At 40.7% G+C, this 14,836-nt stretch overlaps 1 protein-coding gene across 1 annotated transcript in view; it reads right to left on the reverse strand.

The window, feature by feature from the left end:
• Positions 1-2,452: 2,452 nt before the first annotated feature.
• sh3rf1 (SH3 domain containing ring finger 1) overlaps positions 2,453-14,836 on the reverse strand; it is a 33,214-nt gene continuing 20,830 nt past the window's right edge. Inside the window, exons 6-12 of the mRNA XM_078259766.1 lie at positions 11,769-11,879; positions 8,467-8,594; positions 7,557-7,727; positions 6,604-6,887; positions 6,193-6,509; positions 5,363-5,694; positions 2,453-5,198 (exon numbers count right to left, since the gene is read on the reverse strand). Of these exons, the coding sequence (XP_078115892.1) occupies positions 5,030-5,198; positions 5,363-5,694; positions 6,193-6,509; positions 6,604-6,887; positions 7,557-7,727; positions 8,467-8,594; positions 11,769-11,879 (1,512 nt within the window). The 3' untranslated portion in view covers positions 2,453-5,029. The remainder of the gene's footprint in view (positions 5,199-5,362; positions 5,695-6,192; positions 6,510-6,603; positions 6,888-7,556; positions 7,728-8,466; positions 8,595-11,768; positions 11,880-14,836) is intronic.

A 14,836-nucleotide genomic window follows, 5' to 3' on the forward strand; every position in this document is an offset into this window, starting at 1 on the left:
GTTAATATTCGTCCACATGGATTATAAACACAACAACCTGACATTGTCTCTGTGAAAGTTGTCAGTTCACATGGCATTTAAAATAGCCCAGAAAATTTAAAAGGCCAGTAAAACTTTGACACATTATTTCCTTGTATGGGTTTGCTATTGACAATTTCGACAAGGAAGTACTCACTAATAAATTACTGTAACAGCATAATTAGCCTATGTCATGGGCATCAGCACTGAAAAAACTGTTTTTATATAGCTGCTGTTGGAAGTGTTTGCAGTGCCCAAGTTCTTGTACTTTATTAAAATGAATATTCCTATAATGTCTTTTCAATATGGAGGAATTGCTGCAATATTTTTGTAAGAATACTCTTTATTTCAGAGGAATAACTGCAGTTCTTTCTGAGTTAACGTTAAGAGAGTAGCTATTTATACTGACACACGCTGCCCTACCCAGCACACAGAAATAGCTCATTGACTGTTAATTGCAGTCATTCATTCTCCTTCTTGCTTCATGTATCATTGTTCCCCATGGAAATAGATTTCACCAGGAAAGCAAAACAGTCATTGGTGTAAAAAAAAAATAAAACTAAATAAAGTGAGTGATGTTGAGAGTGGGTGGCCTCGGCCTACACCTGGACGGTCCATCAGACCAAGACATTCTGCAGGATTGATTTGCTGAGGTTAAATCACATCCACAACCTGTGCCGGAGTGGACCTGTGACACTGAGCTTTGCGGTATGAATCATATCCATGCTGCAGCAGAAAAATACAACCATCCCAAACCGTATAATGTGCTTAAAATGTGATTACTCTTAGCACAATGTTCATTAATAAACTGTGTCTGTGTGTCAAAGAGAGAAATAGAGCTTGATTTGTATTCAGATCACCTCTCTGAACACCAAGACATTATTCCCCTCTTTCACACTTTACTGATCTAATTATACCTGCCAACAGAACCGTATTTTGCTCTCTCTCGTGTGAACGCACGCACACACACACACACACACACACACACACACACACACACACACACAGAAGCAAGAGATGTCTCTGTAACACTGTATGTACCATGAACGTACACACTCAGACAGACATATATATATATATATATATATATATATATATATATATATAGTTTTATGAAGGTACATCTTTTTTCAGTCATTACTATAACTAAAAATCGTTGAGGTTGGATCACTTAAAAGAAGAGGGGACATTTTCTTTGAACATGTATTGGTCATTTTGAAATCTCTGAAATACCAATGCATACTGAAATCTGTTCAAGGGAGCCAAATACCTGACTCCTCTGTTATGTACAGTGAAGGGTTCAAAAAGGACTTGACTGGCACTCGTTTCAGTGACTTGAAATGGCTGACACACCCTGAGCTTTAAATTATCAAGAAATTCTTAAACTTGAGACTCCTGAACTCTTTGACAGCCCTTGCAGCTATAGACCTTTTTCACAGCAGACATGTTGACATGTCATAGTAGGAAAAGCACAGGTGTATTCAAAACCATCAATGACTTAGCAGAGACACTGGTATTGTGCATGCTGACTCACTGAACTAGCTCACTGGGACACTTGATGGAACTGAGCCATCGTTAAGGTGATCAGTTTCAGCTGTGATTTTCCTACTATGACAAGTCTACATGTCTGCTGTGAAAAAGGTCCTTTAATAAAATTACCTACACTCTGTGCACACAGCTTTTTCCTGTCATTCAAATAACCACCTTACGCATTATTCAACCCACAACTCACAGTTCCGTCAGACAGCGATGATCTTTTATCAAATTCAGAATTTTGTAAGTCATGTACCAAAGTAAAACAAGTGGAGTGGCCAAAGAATACGAAACAGATGTGATGAAGTCAGACATAAAATCATTTTGCAGAATAAATTGCTACTTGTTTTTATTCCTGCTAAGTCTAGTCTTATACAATGTTGCTCATACATTGGAATAACTTATTTCCATGGTAACCCATCCTCTGCCGGGTACTGTGTGCAGCACAATGACCTCTCTGGGTGCTTGTCAGTCCCTGTCAGCGTTTCCCAGCTGAACAAGCTGGAGAGGCTCACCTCTCTTTGCAACACTGCTCTGCTGTATGGCACAGTAGAAGCTCCTCTACAGCCCATAATTACCAGCCCAACCTATTATTCCTGGAGACATTAATGACCACATGTGCCATGACTTACCCCAATCACATTTAATTAGGAACAACTGTCTTTTTTCTGGTAATTTATCATATGTGTGTATACGTTCGGTCAAATCTTAGGCTGTCTAAGCTTTGTGTTGGGACAAAGGGGAAAGGTGAGAACGTGAGTATTCAGTCAGTCCTGTCAACTGCGGTCTGTCTTTGATCATAATCCTGCCCTGGCTGCAGGTGGCCAACATAACAAGGCAACTAGAGAAAACAGAACACAACATTACTGTTATAATGAAACAATGACTTAGCCAGAGGAAATTATGGAAACCATTAGCTTTTATTGTTATAGAGATTTTAACAAAATGTGCTATTCCCTCAAATACTTCAGAATGCTTTTCACATAATAGATTTGTGCCAAATAGGTTGATTTCAGTTTCACCATTTTCAGACATACAACAGACTAACTAAAGACAAAAAAAAAGAAAAGAATCAAGTAGGTCACCTTGGCATGAGGAAAATCTGTTAAGTTGAATCAAGCAAACTTAAGTCGCCATGTGTTCCAATAAACGAAAATATAGTTTGTTAACTGTTGTAAGAAATGCTTCATGTTTTTGAGAACTGTGCAGCCTATGCATGAACAATAATAATGAAAAGTCAGTACGATTAGATATGTCATGATAGTGCATACATGTGTACATCTGTGTTGGAGTAAGTAAGACGTGTATATTAAAGGCTTACCAGTGAGAATGGAAAGACACTCAGAGGAACAGTTTAGCATATAGCCTGAGGTTGGTGTGGTGATTGCCAAGACAACATCAGATTCAATTCAGAAAGACAAAAAGGCCCTAACAGTGATTTGTACCATCCTTTTCCATACACTCCAAATTTCAAACAAAGTACAAGATATTCCAGCAGTCAGTTACACAGTGGTCCCCCTCAATTAACAACAAAAGACTACAAAAAAACCCCACAATCTATGGGTCTAATTCAATCAGTAAATTCATTTTCAAAGCCAAATTTGGCATGATTCAGTGATTGCCTCAACTTTAAAGTGTTTAAATACTCAGACCTCATAAGACTGGCTGAAGATCAGATGTGTAAGTCACATTACATTACATATTGTGGGGTCCACTGAGGCAGGAGGCCTCAGTCTATAATGTTACCTAATAATACCTTTACTTTGAAGAATTTCATTCATTTAGAGAATACGTTAGGAAAAGAGGAATTACATGTTGAGATATTTGATCTGGTGTTATTTTCCCCCCCCTCTAAAACTGCCCATTCTTTTTGTTTTATGTTCAACAAGCACCGACACTACGACCAAATCCACTCCAATCACATATACATCTTACAGTCATTCCAGTCAATACAATATTTAACATTAAAAACTTTGTATAGACGTAATGTACAACAAAACCCAACCACAAAATAAAAAACTAATAAATCAAAGGGGTCAAAGTGATCGATTTCAATAAAACCTTCTCTTTCGAGATTCAACAGAATTACACTACACATCTCTTCCTGTGGAGTGATACAATATGTTCCTTTAGGCAAATATTCTGTGCTTTAGCTAGCTGTGTTTTTTTTTTGTTGTTGCCAGAAGTCACATTAGGAATGAGTTATAGTGTACAAAAACTTGAGATCCTGCTGAAGGGTGAGTGTTTCCTGTGTGCCTTACTGTGTGTCCAGGTTAGTTTAATGACAGACTCCTTAAGAGCAGCAGGTGTCAGCCTCTGTGGAATTTGTAACAAACATAAATATACACTGAAAATAATCTGTTGTGCACTGTTACTGAAATGTTACGTTGCTCTTATAATGTAGAGCTACGTCTGGGTTTGGCTATTGCCAAAGGGGTTAGGAGAGAAGCTACTCTGGTCAGTAAATACAAAGAAGGTACAAAGTAAGCAATGTTTGACTGCAAGTCTATATTGGAGTGTGGTTTCCACATAAGCACAAGGCATAACCAAACTGTCCTGCAACACAAGTAACACCATTTTGTCTCTTATGGGAGGCTTTGCTCATCACATGCAAATATTTGATCACTGCAGGTAACGGAGTCCTTAGCACTTCAGCCTCAGCCTCAGCCACACCAGGGAAAACAAACTGGAGGCCTGTGAATGGCCCACAGAAATATTTTGTGATGTGCAATGTTCACATGGCTGTGAATTGTAGCTTGAATGTGCAATACGGCAGATCTCTCTTATGATCCTCAGGTTTAGGTAATGCCTTTAGAGCTGGGGAAGTATCCTTTTTCCTACCTACAGCACAAGCGATGATGACAATGCTCATTTGTTGTGGTCTGGTGCATCTGATATACCTACTCCTATCTGCTGACAGTTTGATATCATGGTAAAACAGCAGTCAGAGAAAGAAAAGTGTAACTGATGTTGGAAAATGTAGCATACGGCATGTGCCAGCCTAACCCCTTAATGTGTTGCACTACAAAAAGGCCAATCTATGAAATAAGTTAAATGTGTAACATATCTATATCAACAGCTCATACTGGTTGTTTTAGGACTAATCTTCTTTGTGTCCTTATGTACAATAAAGTGAGGAACAGTACAAGGCACACATTTAACAGCTGAATTGTTACAAAGATATAAATAACCAACAAAAAGGAAACGTTCATGAGTAGTGTGCTCTCCTCTAACTCTGTCCACTGTGTATTCTGTTCGTCACCGCAGCTCTCTCTCATGTGCCACTAGCGGGGTAGTTTCCGGTGGCCAGAGCCACGGTGGGCTCTAAGGAGTTAAAGTGTCCATATGATGGGCCTGTGCTAGCAACCTTTCAAGCGATGATCCGTTTGGTTAGCATGTTGACACACTGTAGCGAGGCGAGCAGCGGTCTGCTTGGTCATGGTGGTGGTGTTGACCATGGTTCACCGTAATGTGTGTATTAGATGCTGTCTACAAAGCTGCCGGGGAACAATCCGGTCCTGCCGTTCCGCTGCAGTGTGCCTTTGAACCAGCCGTCCTCCCTCTTCCTGTGAACAAACACAATGTCGCCCTCCTTAAGTTCCAGCTCAGCCTCGCTCTGGGGAGGATATGATACTACCACTCTGTACCTGGGGGAGGACAGCCAGAGGCACAGTCAGTGACTGATATACACTGCAACAATGACAAGTGATAAGTCACGATGCTTGTAATATAGTGTTACACTTTCTTTAAAAAGGACAAAGCAGGACAATCACAAACAACGCTTTGTAGCAGAAGATTTAGATCAATGTACCTCTCACATATGATGGGCCGTGCATCGTGTTGTTGAGATAAGAGAGAGGAGCACGGCTGGCGAGGAGGAGGAGCAATAGGTGCACATCCATCAAGGGGACTGCTCTTCCGATGGGAGGACTCCGGCGCTGAGGAGGAGGAAAAGGCAGCAGCAGCAGTTTCGGGCTCGAGGCAGCTGACAGAGCTGGAGGGAGGGGAGGTGTCAGGCCCCACAGCGCCATGAAGTACCTCTCCTGCAGCAGCTTGTTCCGCCTCCAGGGTAGGAGAGGAGGGTGGTGAAGGACGAGACTTCTTCTTATTGGACAACATCTTCAGAAGACCTTTCTTTTCTCTCTGCAGCAACAACCGCAACATCATAACTTGTTTGTTAGAGAACAACTCCTGAGGCATAAGTCATTTTCGCAAGCCGCAGACAGGTATAATCTAGTGCCTGGAACTCGTTGTCTCTTTGCCACTGACACACACACACAGAGTAAGAGAAATTCCTATTTTTAGCACAGAGATTTTGAACTAAAGGTTGGAAGTGAGGAAAAAAAAACAGCCACTGTCTGTTGCAAAAGACAGAAACAATAATAATATAATAACATCCCTGTTGATTACTACTGGTGAATCCTATCAGTGTGATTAGCATTCTATCAGATCTCATCAGGAATCTTAGACAATCCCAACCACAAGTTAGTCAAATATGCTAGATCTGAAGACAAGTCAGAAGTCTCTCTACTATAATTAAACATGCACACATCTAGTGCAAATAGCAGCAAAATGGATAATTAGATACAGATCATGTTAATTAAGCAAATGGAAGCACTGAAATATTTAGACATATCCAACCTTGACGTCCTTGTCCAGTCGGCAAGCGAGAGCTGCGCTGTTAGATGTGGAATTGAGAGCAGAGCTGTTCCCAGAGCCGGGGACAGTGAAGACAGCTACAGGTCTCAAAGCATCACCCTCCAAAGATGCAGCACTGACATTGGGTGGGGTTAGAGACGCAGCGGCACAGCCCATTGCCACTCCAGCCCGGGAACAGCATTGAGCAGGATTGGAAGAAGGCTGCGGGCACACTGTAAGGTTTGGGAGATAGGCCACAGGTGTTGCAGACTGGATGGGTGTCACAGCTGCTGTGGGCCGGTCCTGACTGTGGCACGCAGCTGCAAATGGGATATAAAACAATATTACACATTTAAAACCCCTTATATACAACAAGCCAACATCCGGAATACATTTTTCTCCTGGTAAATGTACCTGTCCTGACCGCATTGCGAGCCTGATTCACAGTCATCTGGGAGCTGACATGCAGAGGGATTTTTGGCTGTTGACCTGTGGCTGTCTGGGCTGCTGTTACCACAGCTGCAGGTTGGGAGTTTGCAGGTACAGCACTGGAGCACACGGCGATGGCTTTGTTAAAATCAGGACCTGGAACAATGGCTCCAAGGGCTGCAGAAGAGGGGCTGATGATGGTGACCCCTCTACCAGCCTGAGTGCACAGACTCATGGGCACTTTGGGCTGGCTGCTCCCTGATGCTGTCCTGAAAGGGAAAGGGGCATAAAGATGGGTAAGACCTAGCAGCCTGAGGCAACAGGAGGGCATTTTGACCGACAGGATGTTTTTATACCTCATAAATTGTGTTAGGTTTTCATGTCAAAAAATATGAGGCAACTCTTCTAATGTGTAATTAGAACAGCTTCTAATTATTGTTAGTTTGAATCAATAGGTTTTCTATTATTCTTCTGAAACTGTTGCACAAGTTGAAACAGTGACGATCACACATATCTATATAACATAACCCACAGACAGACACTGAAATCATGAAAATAAATTACATAGTTACACTTTACAATGAATTTGCATAGCAACCAAAAGCTATGCCTCATGGGATTCATTTGCAAAGTTGGAATGTTTCTTTGGTCAAAAAGATGTAAAATAAAGTTAAGTGCAGATAAGTATGGTGGTATTTACATAGCATTTTTCTTTATAAAGTGCTTCACAATAACAGCATTGAATAAAACAACAAAAAAGAACAATGTAACTACAACAAAGTAGAATTTACTAAACAGAAATAAAACTAAAATGGCTCCACCGTGTAGAGCCCGATAGTTAATAAGTTATCTAAAAAAATAACAAACCGATGCATGCATGACAGACAAATGGATGTAAAACCAGGCGTGTGTATGTGTGCATGTTTTACATGACTGACCTGCTGACTGGGCTCATGTAGTTCCCAGGGAAGACTCCAATCTTGCCCGTGTGCATTGAGGTGCCCTTGAACCAGCCATCCTGACAGCGTTCCAGCACCAGAAACATCTCTCCCTTCCTTAGTTCCAGCTCATCCTCCTTACGGGGAGTATAGGGGAACATAGCCACATAGCTAGATCCAGAACAAACAGTAGAAAAAAAGATTTTTACAAACACAAATTACAAACTCACAAACCCCAACATGGCGCTAGCACGGATAATCTTCTCCCGTATGGAAATAAAAGCGGTTCAACACTTTGTACAGCATGCCATTTCTTCCGGATTAATGTCGCTCTCTAGTTGTACATCTGTCATCATCTACTCGGAGACCCTCCAGCAGAGACTGTGCCCTCTGACCCAGAGGAAATCAGCACTGGAGGATAAAACAATTTGCAGGTCAAACAGCCAAGAAGATAGGAGTCTCAGCTGGGATGTTTTCCGTCTGATTTCAGTGTTGTCAGGGGAAGGGAACATAAATGCCTCAGAGTCTGACATGCATGCACAGGCAGACACAGATGACGGCAAAGAAGCAGGCATGGGTGGATCTAATTCTTAGCAGGTGTATGGTGCCTTGAAGGAGTAATGAGGGTAAAGGTGGGAAGGTCAAAGGTCAGGGGTGACAGAGGGGATTCTCCAATGAGACCCTGGAGACTGTCACCCACAGGTTTTGACCCTGTCACCTACGCACATGCTCACACTTTGCAGCCTCACACTGACAGCTGAGGGGGGTCATAGACAGGCGAAGCTTTCCCCTTCTGGACCGAACATTTCCATTAAGGCCCTTGGCCATCGGTGCATAAACCGCTTCTGACATTTCACTGCACATTTAAGAAGACTGCATATTTTTGTGTGGGACTGTTTTTATAACTCACACTGTGGGTCTTTGTCTCCCACTTTGGTCGCTTATGCTGGGGGAGGGTCTCTGTCCAGCAGCCAATGAATATGCTGCTCCATCAACGGAGGACTGTGGGGGAGGAGGTGGGGGTGGTGGGAGAGCATCCTTGTAAAAGAAGAACAGAATATCATATTAGTAGTTAGATAGTATCAACATTTAATTACAATTCATTTATTCATTATGTCCTCTCAGTACGGCGCAGAAAGACAAAAACAAGTAACATGAGTCTAAAAAAAACAGAGAGTGTGTTGCGTAAGTGGAGAAACCAGCTTGTTTATGAGGAACAAAGAGGGGAAAGAGAATGAGAGATCATCTGTCATCTGGGATATTCCCTCCGGTTTGCCGATACTCAGGGAGAGTCTAGTTTGGCAGACACGATAGCCCTGTCCCCGACTTCCCCTTGAGCGGAGAATATCCTATTCTGCTTGTTTGTTTGTTGCCAGGAGACCACATAGCTAGATGTTAAATCCATTGTTATTAATTGGGACCATATGAAATTCAAAACATGTCAGTTGACACACTTCAGAGCAACCCTCAAACCAAGCATGAGTGGATTCATCTTGACTTGTTTTCCCTTGTTGAGCATCTGTAATGTCAAAGTAGTCTCACCCTTTTAACTAGAGGCTGATGATCGCAGCATGCTGTAAGAAGAGACCTAGAACAATGCTTGTATCTTTTGTGTACTACTGGATTACACGATTAAAAAGTAAGTCACCAACCTCGGAGTCTAACCCTGATCTCTGGGTTGATTTACCCTGAGATGGAAACTCTTGAGTTTTCGGCTTCCAGAACAGCTGATTTGAGTTGGTTCAATCAACTCAGAGTAGGTTCACTCAGAGTTAAGCATGTGAAACCACCACTATAAAAAGGCAGCATGAATGGAGCCATGATACTACGATTCACCATGGCAACAACTACAAAAAAACAAATCGGTCGCTGTACTTTACCCCTCTGGAACTGGAAATACTCATGCGCAAATACAGCGAGTTTGAACATATATTTTGTAAAAAAGCAACACGGCTGCTGCTGCAAAAGAGCGCCAACTGGCGTGGGAGAACATTGCTGCTCGAGTCAATGCTTAAGTTCCAATGAAGTGTATTCATTTTATATTTAATCACAAGTATATTATTACTGGTGAAAACTGGTGAAATGGTATTGAACCTATAATCTATTTCATAGTTGCAATCCTGTGGGCGAAAAAGTAGCCGACTACTAATCCCATTCTGAGGTTGCAGCACCATGTCATTAACAGAATTATAATTTCTAATAATTTATTTCAACTGGTTTTACATCATTCACCTGCAATACTGTGGAACTCCTCTTTAATGGCTCTCACTGGTTTGTGTCCCGGGAACACTACAAAAACGTCTAAAAAAAGCTTCAGAGCGAGGCACACCTTTCTGTCGGCGCTCTGCATACAGTGGCTTTACTAATATGCTCCGCAACACCAGTGTTGTAAAGAAAACTGCCGTTTGCAAAAAAAACATAATGCGACACAAAGAATCTTCTGGGATGTAAGAGCATGTCCACGATGGGTGACGTTAGTGATATGAGGACGGATAAGGTTATGTAGGCTACATAACTGATAGACTGGGAAGAAAAATGATAGTGCTCAAATGAAAGTATATCTGTAGTCAGGCCTCAATATCCTCTCCAGACGTATGTTTAACTCCCTGAGAAGTGATACAGCTTTTTCACCAACGGGATCGTCGACAAAAGGAAATGCTTTTTTTTTTATATAGTCTGCCTAACACAGTTAATATTCATGCAGATAACAAACTGGTCTAAAATGCGCCTGATACAGACTGAATGAATGAATGAGGAAATGAAAGAGCGCTGTGTCAGAGGGAGGAGACTGAGAGAAGAAAACCTGCTTCCGACCAGGTTAGGTTCACAGACTCAGTTACCATAGTAACAGACTCTGAGGTTAAGTTACCTCTCTTTCTCAAACGGGCTGGAGTTACCCCTCTTTCTCAGGTTTGATTTACCTCTCTTTCTGAAACAGAAAACCCAGAGTTTCCCTCATCTCAGGGTTAACAAACTCAGAGTTTTCACTAAACCTGCTTTCTGAAATGGGCCTCAGCTGTGTCAAACTGAAGCATGTGAAAACAACATTACACTATACACACGTTTAGAAATTGTGAAAAACTAAAAGCCCAAATGAGAGAAGTGTGTCAGAATAAACTCCTATACCTAGGAGCAAGTCAAGTCTTTCCAAGCTCAACTTTGCCAGCACTGAGCAGCAGAGTAATTGCTTCCATGACACAATGGTGGAGGAGAGAGGCACTCAGACAGTCCTGTGGTATTTGTGTATGGGTGAGTGTCGATGTGCATTTCGGTTTACTGCTGACGCTTGAGCTGAGATAATTAGGTTGCCTGCAGGCTAGAGAAATCATCTGTACAAAAACATCATGTAGGGTTCCCAAGTGAAGCGGTGAGCTCAACCTTTTGTGAACACATTCCTGCTCATTCAGAAACTCCACATGCCAGAGCATACACATAGACAGAGAGGAAGTGTGCTTGCTGTTTCGTGTGGGATGAAGGGATTTCTTGACATTTTTAGTACTGATTGTTTTCCTTCAGCAGAAAACATGTGAAGTAAATTTTTTGCTCAAAAAGGTTCCTCCATGTCGCAAGCTTTATGAAGTTTGTTGACAAATTGTAACATAATAAAGCTACTGTATCTTATTCTACAGAGAATCCAGATTAACACAGGTTCACAACCTGAAGTAACTATGTTGCTTGTTAGCAGCTGATGGGGAGTGCTATGAGGCAGTTCTTCTCATCAAAACAAACTCATCTTCTCAGAGGAAAGAAAATGTTTTGAAGGTGATATTACTATTTGCATTGATTAATTCAAGCCATTGTTTACAGAGAATGTTATATTGTATACTTCTATACCATTTATTGTGAACATGTGTTGGATTAAAATAGCAAGTCTATTTAATGGATACAAACAATGTCTCAGAATGACACATACACACAATGATTCAACTGTCTAATCAAAATAATGTGAAAATAGTCTCAACTGTCTGCAGAAAAAAACTTGATATAAATATATATTTCCTGCGGCTTCAGTCGTAGAAACATGCCATACATATACACACACATACACACACACACACACACACATATATATATATATAAAATCTGTTTAGTACTCCAGAAATAGCCACATATTAACTTTGAATAATTTACTCCAATAATGTTGAACTGTTTAGTTGTTGCTCTGGCCTGGTGTTTGTAAGACTGATAAGACCTGCAAAGGATTTCACTTACCACAGTGATGGAAGTGTAGCTCGTCTCCGAGGGAAATGTGAAGACCGTTGCTGTGGTAACTGGACTACTAGGGGGTGGGGTCACAATTAGTCCAGTTGTGCAAATGTGTACCTATCAACAAAAGGGAAATGTGGACCATAAAATATACCATAATGAATACAATGTTAGCAACAAGCTCCACTCACACATGAATAATAGAAATGTGCTTAGGTCAGCAGTGCATGCGTGTAATCAGTCAGTAATGTCATGTAATGCCATCAGATTTCACATAGGAAGTAAAAAACATTGGAATCATACATCATCATATGGAAACATGACCCACAGTATTTTAAGAGCAAAACACACCACAATTTCATAAAAAAAATAAAATAAATAAATAAACATTCTCCCCCCTCTCCTGTCACATTGTATGTAATCATTCTCACAGAACAGTGATGCACACATGTGGAATTGTATCCTGGTGACTTAGACATAACCACAATGGTGGTCTGATGATCTAATTGGCCAATGGAAACCAGGTGACCACCCAGCAAGACATTTCATTGGGCATATGAAGAGGGGTGCTTTCTGCAACCAGTCATCCACGTGAGTCATGGTGGTGTCCTAGTAACAAGGCCATACTGTTGGACACACAATATCCCCCTGTAGCCTCTGGTCTCTCTCCATGCATGACTGCTCCAGACAGAGCCGCCTCTTAAGGTGAACCTTTCAGAAAGCAGACAAACCTCAGATTCAATCTTCACTGCTTCCTTATCTATTGTGCACTGGGTGTGCCAAAGGAAAGCCAAATGTAACAGTGTGCTGCTCAGAGGTGACACTGTTGGTGAAATGTTGCCTGCAAACAAATAATTAACAGTAAAGTAGAGGGCAAGGTATGCTATGCTAATTTAAATAAGTAAATTTCCTTTAGAATTGAGGAGAAATGCCATCAACAGCAGCTTGTTTTCATTCTTTGACAATTCTTCCTCGTCTTGTCTAGTACATTTGTAGATCAGAGGCATATTCATTTCCAAGATGGACTACTCAGCCCCCTAGGCAACTGGGGCTTACCTTTGTTGTTTTTTTGTCTGTGTGCTGGAAGGAGAGAAGATGAGTAGAGGTAAAGGAGAAGGAGAGCCAGACAAGGTCCAGAATATAACCTGATTTATGGTGATTTTATGTATGAATATGAAAAACTTCAAATTGACTGGAATGGCCTCCCGAGTAAAATGATTTTTTTTTAAATTAATGATTATAAATATGGTGGGTAAATAAATTATAAACACCTAACACACAACGAAGGAACCCCGTTCCTGACATTTTTTAAAAATGAAAACCTTTCTGAGAGCATTCGTGACGTGAGATGGCTGATGTCCGTAAACACACTTGCTGTCAGAGCTGTTGTGTCTTGGAGTTGATATGTAACAACAACAAAATGTCCAATGATTTACTGCGACGAAGATGAGACACAACAGCATCTCTTAATGGACTGCTACAGAGCAAAAGAAGTCTGGAACAAGTTAAAAGTGTATGGTGTCAATTTTGATCTTTCATATAAATCTGTAATGTACTGTATTATTGATGAGACTCTACCAGAGAAACACAAGGAACTGATACAAATAATCATATGTATTGTATGCTTCAAATTGTGGAAAACAAGAAGCTGTATGGTTATTCAACAGACTGTTATATATAGCGGTGACGTGTGCAAACAAGTGCTCTCTGAGCTAAGGAGAAGAAGAACGCTGGACACAGAACAGCTTCTTCCTTCTTCACTTTGACCCTGTGAATTACAGCACTTTATGAACGACTCTATGCACTTTATGAAAGACTATATGCACTGGACACACCTTACAAAGCTTCATTTGCACATCTTGTTTCATTAGTTAAATTTTGTAACTGTTGTATTGTTTATATTTTGATTGTTATAAAATGTAGCTTACTGTATGTCTAATTTCTAAATTGTAACCTGTAAAACCTTAATAAAGCTCTATTAGTAAAGGGGGAGAGTAGAGAGAAAAGATGCTGTGCATGCAGTGCCTGGAGTGTCTCTGTTATGTTTTTATTAAACACAGTGATGTGTGAATCAAATATACTGTTGGCCCAGTTGCCACTAGGGAGGATCAGTTCAAAGGCGCAGATATGATGTATTTTATTTTAAAAGTATCCTGATAATGATTAGTGGGAAAGGTCTGGAGTCATTAAAAATCGGATTGCACCTTCTGCAAGGATAGAAGTATTTGATTATACACGAATAATATCAACATAAAAAAGGTTTGGAATAAATAAAAACCCCAAAAAAACAGAACATCCGCAAGATCCACTTTACTGTAGACGAGCACTCTCCTCGTCTCCCTTTCACTAAGAAGCACATAAACACATACACTGTAGATAAAAGATTAATGATTGAGCTTAATAGGGAGTTTTGAAACATAGCATTTCAGAACGTCTGCAGTAACCAGACAACACAGAAAGGACATTTCCCAGAAAAACAAACAATTAGGAAGAAATTAATGGAAAAAAAAAAAGAGTTATCTACAAGCTCCCAGAACCACCAAGTGTGACAACATTGCCGATGCTGGTGTATAATGAGTAATCTGTCTCTGAATATTGACAAACCACTGCCCCTTGGGAAAAGAAAAAAAAAAGCCAGCTATTGTATGAACATGCCAGTAGACATTTAAAATATTAAGAACAAGATAAAAATATTGAAATCCTGAGACAAATTACCTTCACCTGATTAGACTTTATGCTTGTTCCTCAAACGTGTAGTAACACTTATAGAATCCTTAACAAATGGTGAACATGAATTCATTACTGTTTAATGGTTCTAAATCACCGTATAATGGGTAACCCTATTTGATGAATTCCATATGTTAACTTGGCATTTTTGTTTGTTGTATATTTGAGTTAAAGTCATAGAGAGCCTCAGACTAAGATAAACAGCAGGACACTTGTAAATCTGCTTGTCTGTTGTTCTTACAGTCTAGCACCAAGTCAAAGCCAATCTCCAGCGGCTTGCAACCATAAAGCAGCTGCGAGTTCCTGTCATGTTGGGATTGGTGTGGAAACCTTGAGGGCTGAGCTGG

This window comes from Sander vitreus, chromosome 9, assembly GCF_031162955.1.
Source record: "Sander vitreus isolate 19-12246 chromosome 9, sanVit1, whole genome shotgun sequence".
Taxonomy (NCBI): Eukaryota; Metazoa; Chordata; class Actinopteri; order Perciformes; family Percidae; genus Sander; species Sander vitreus.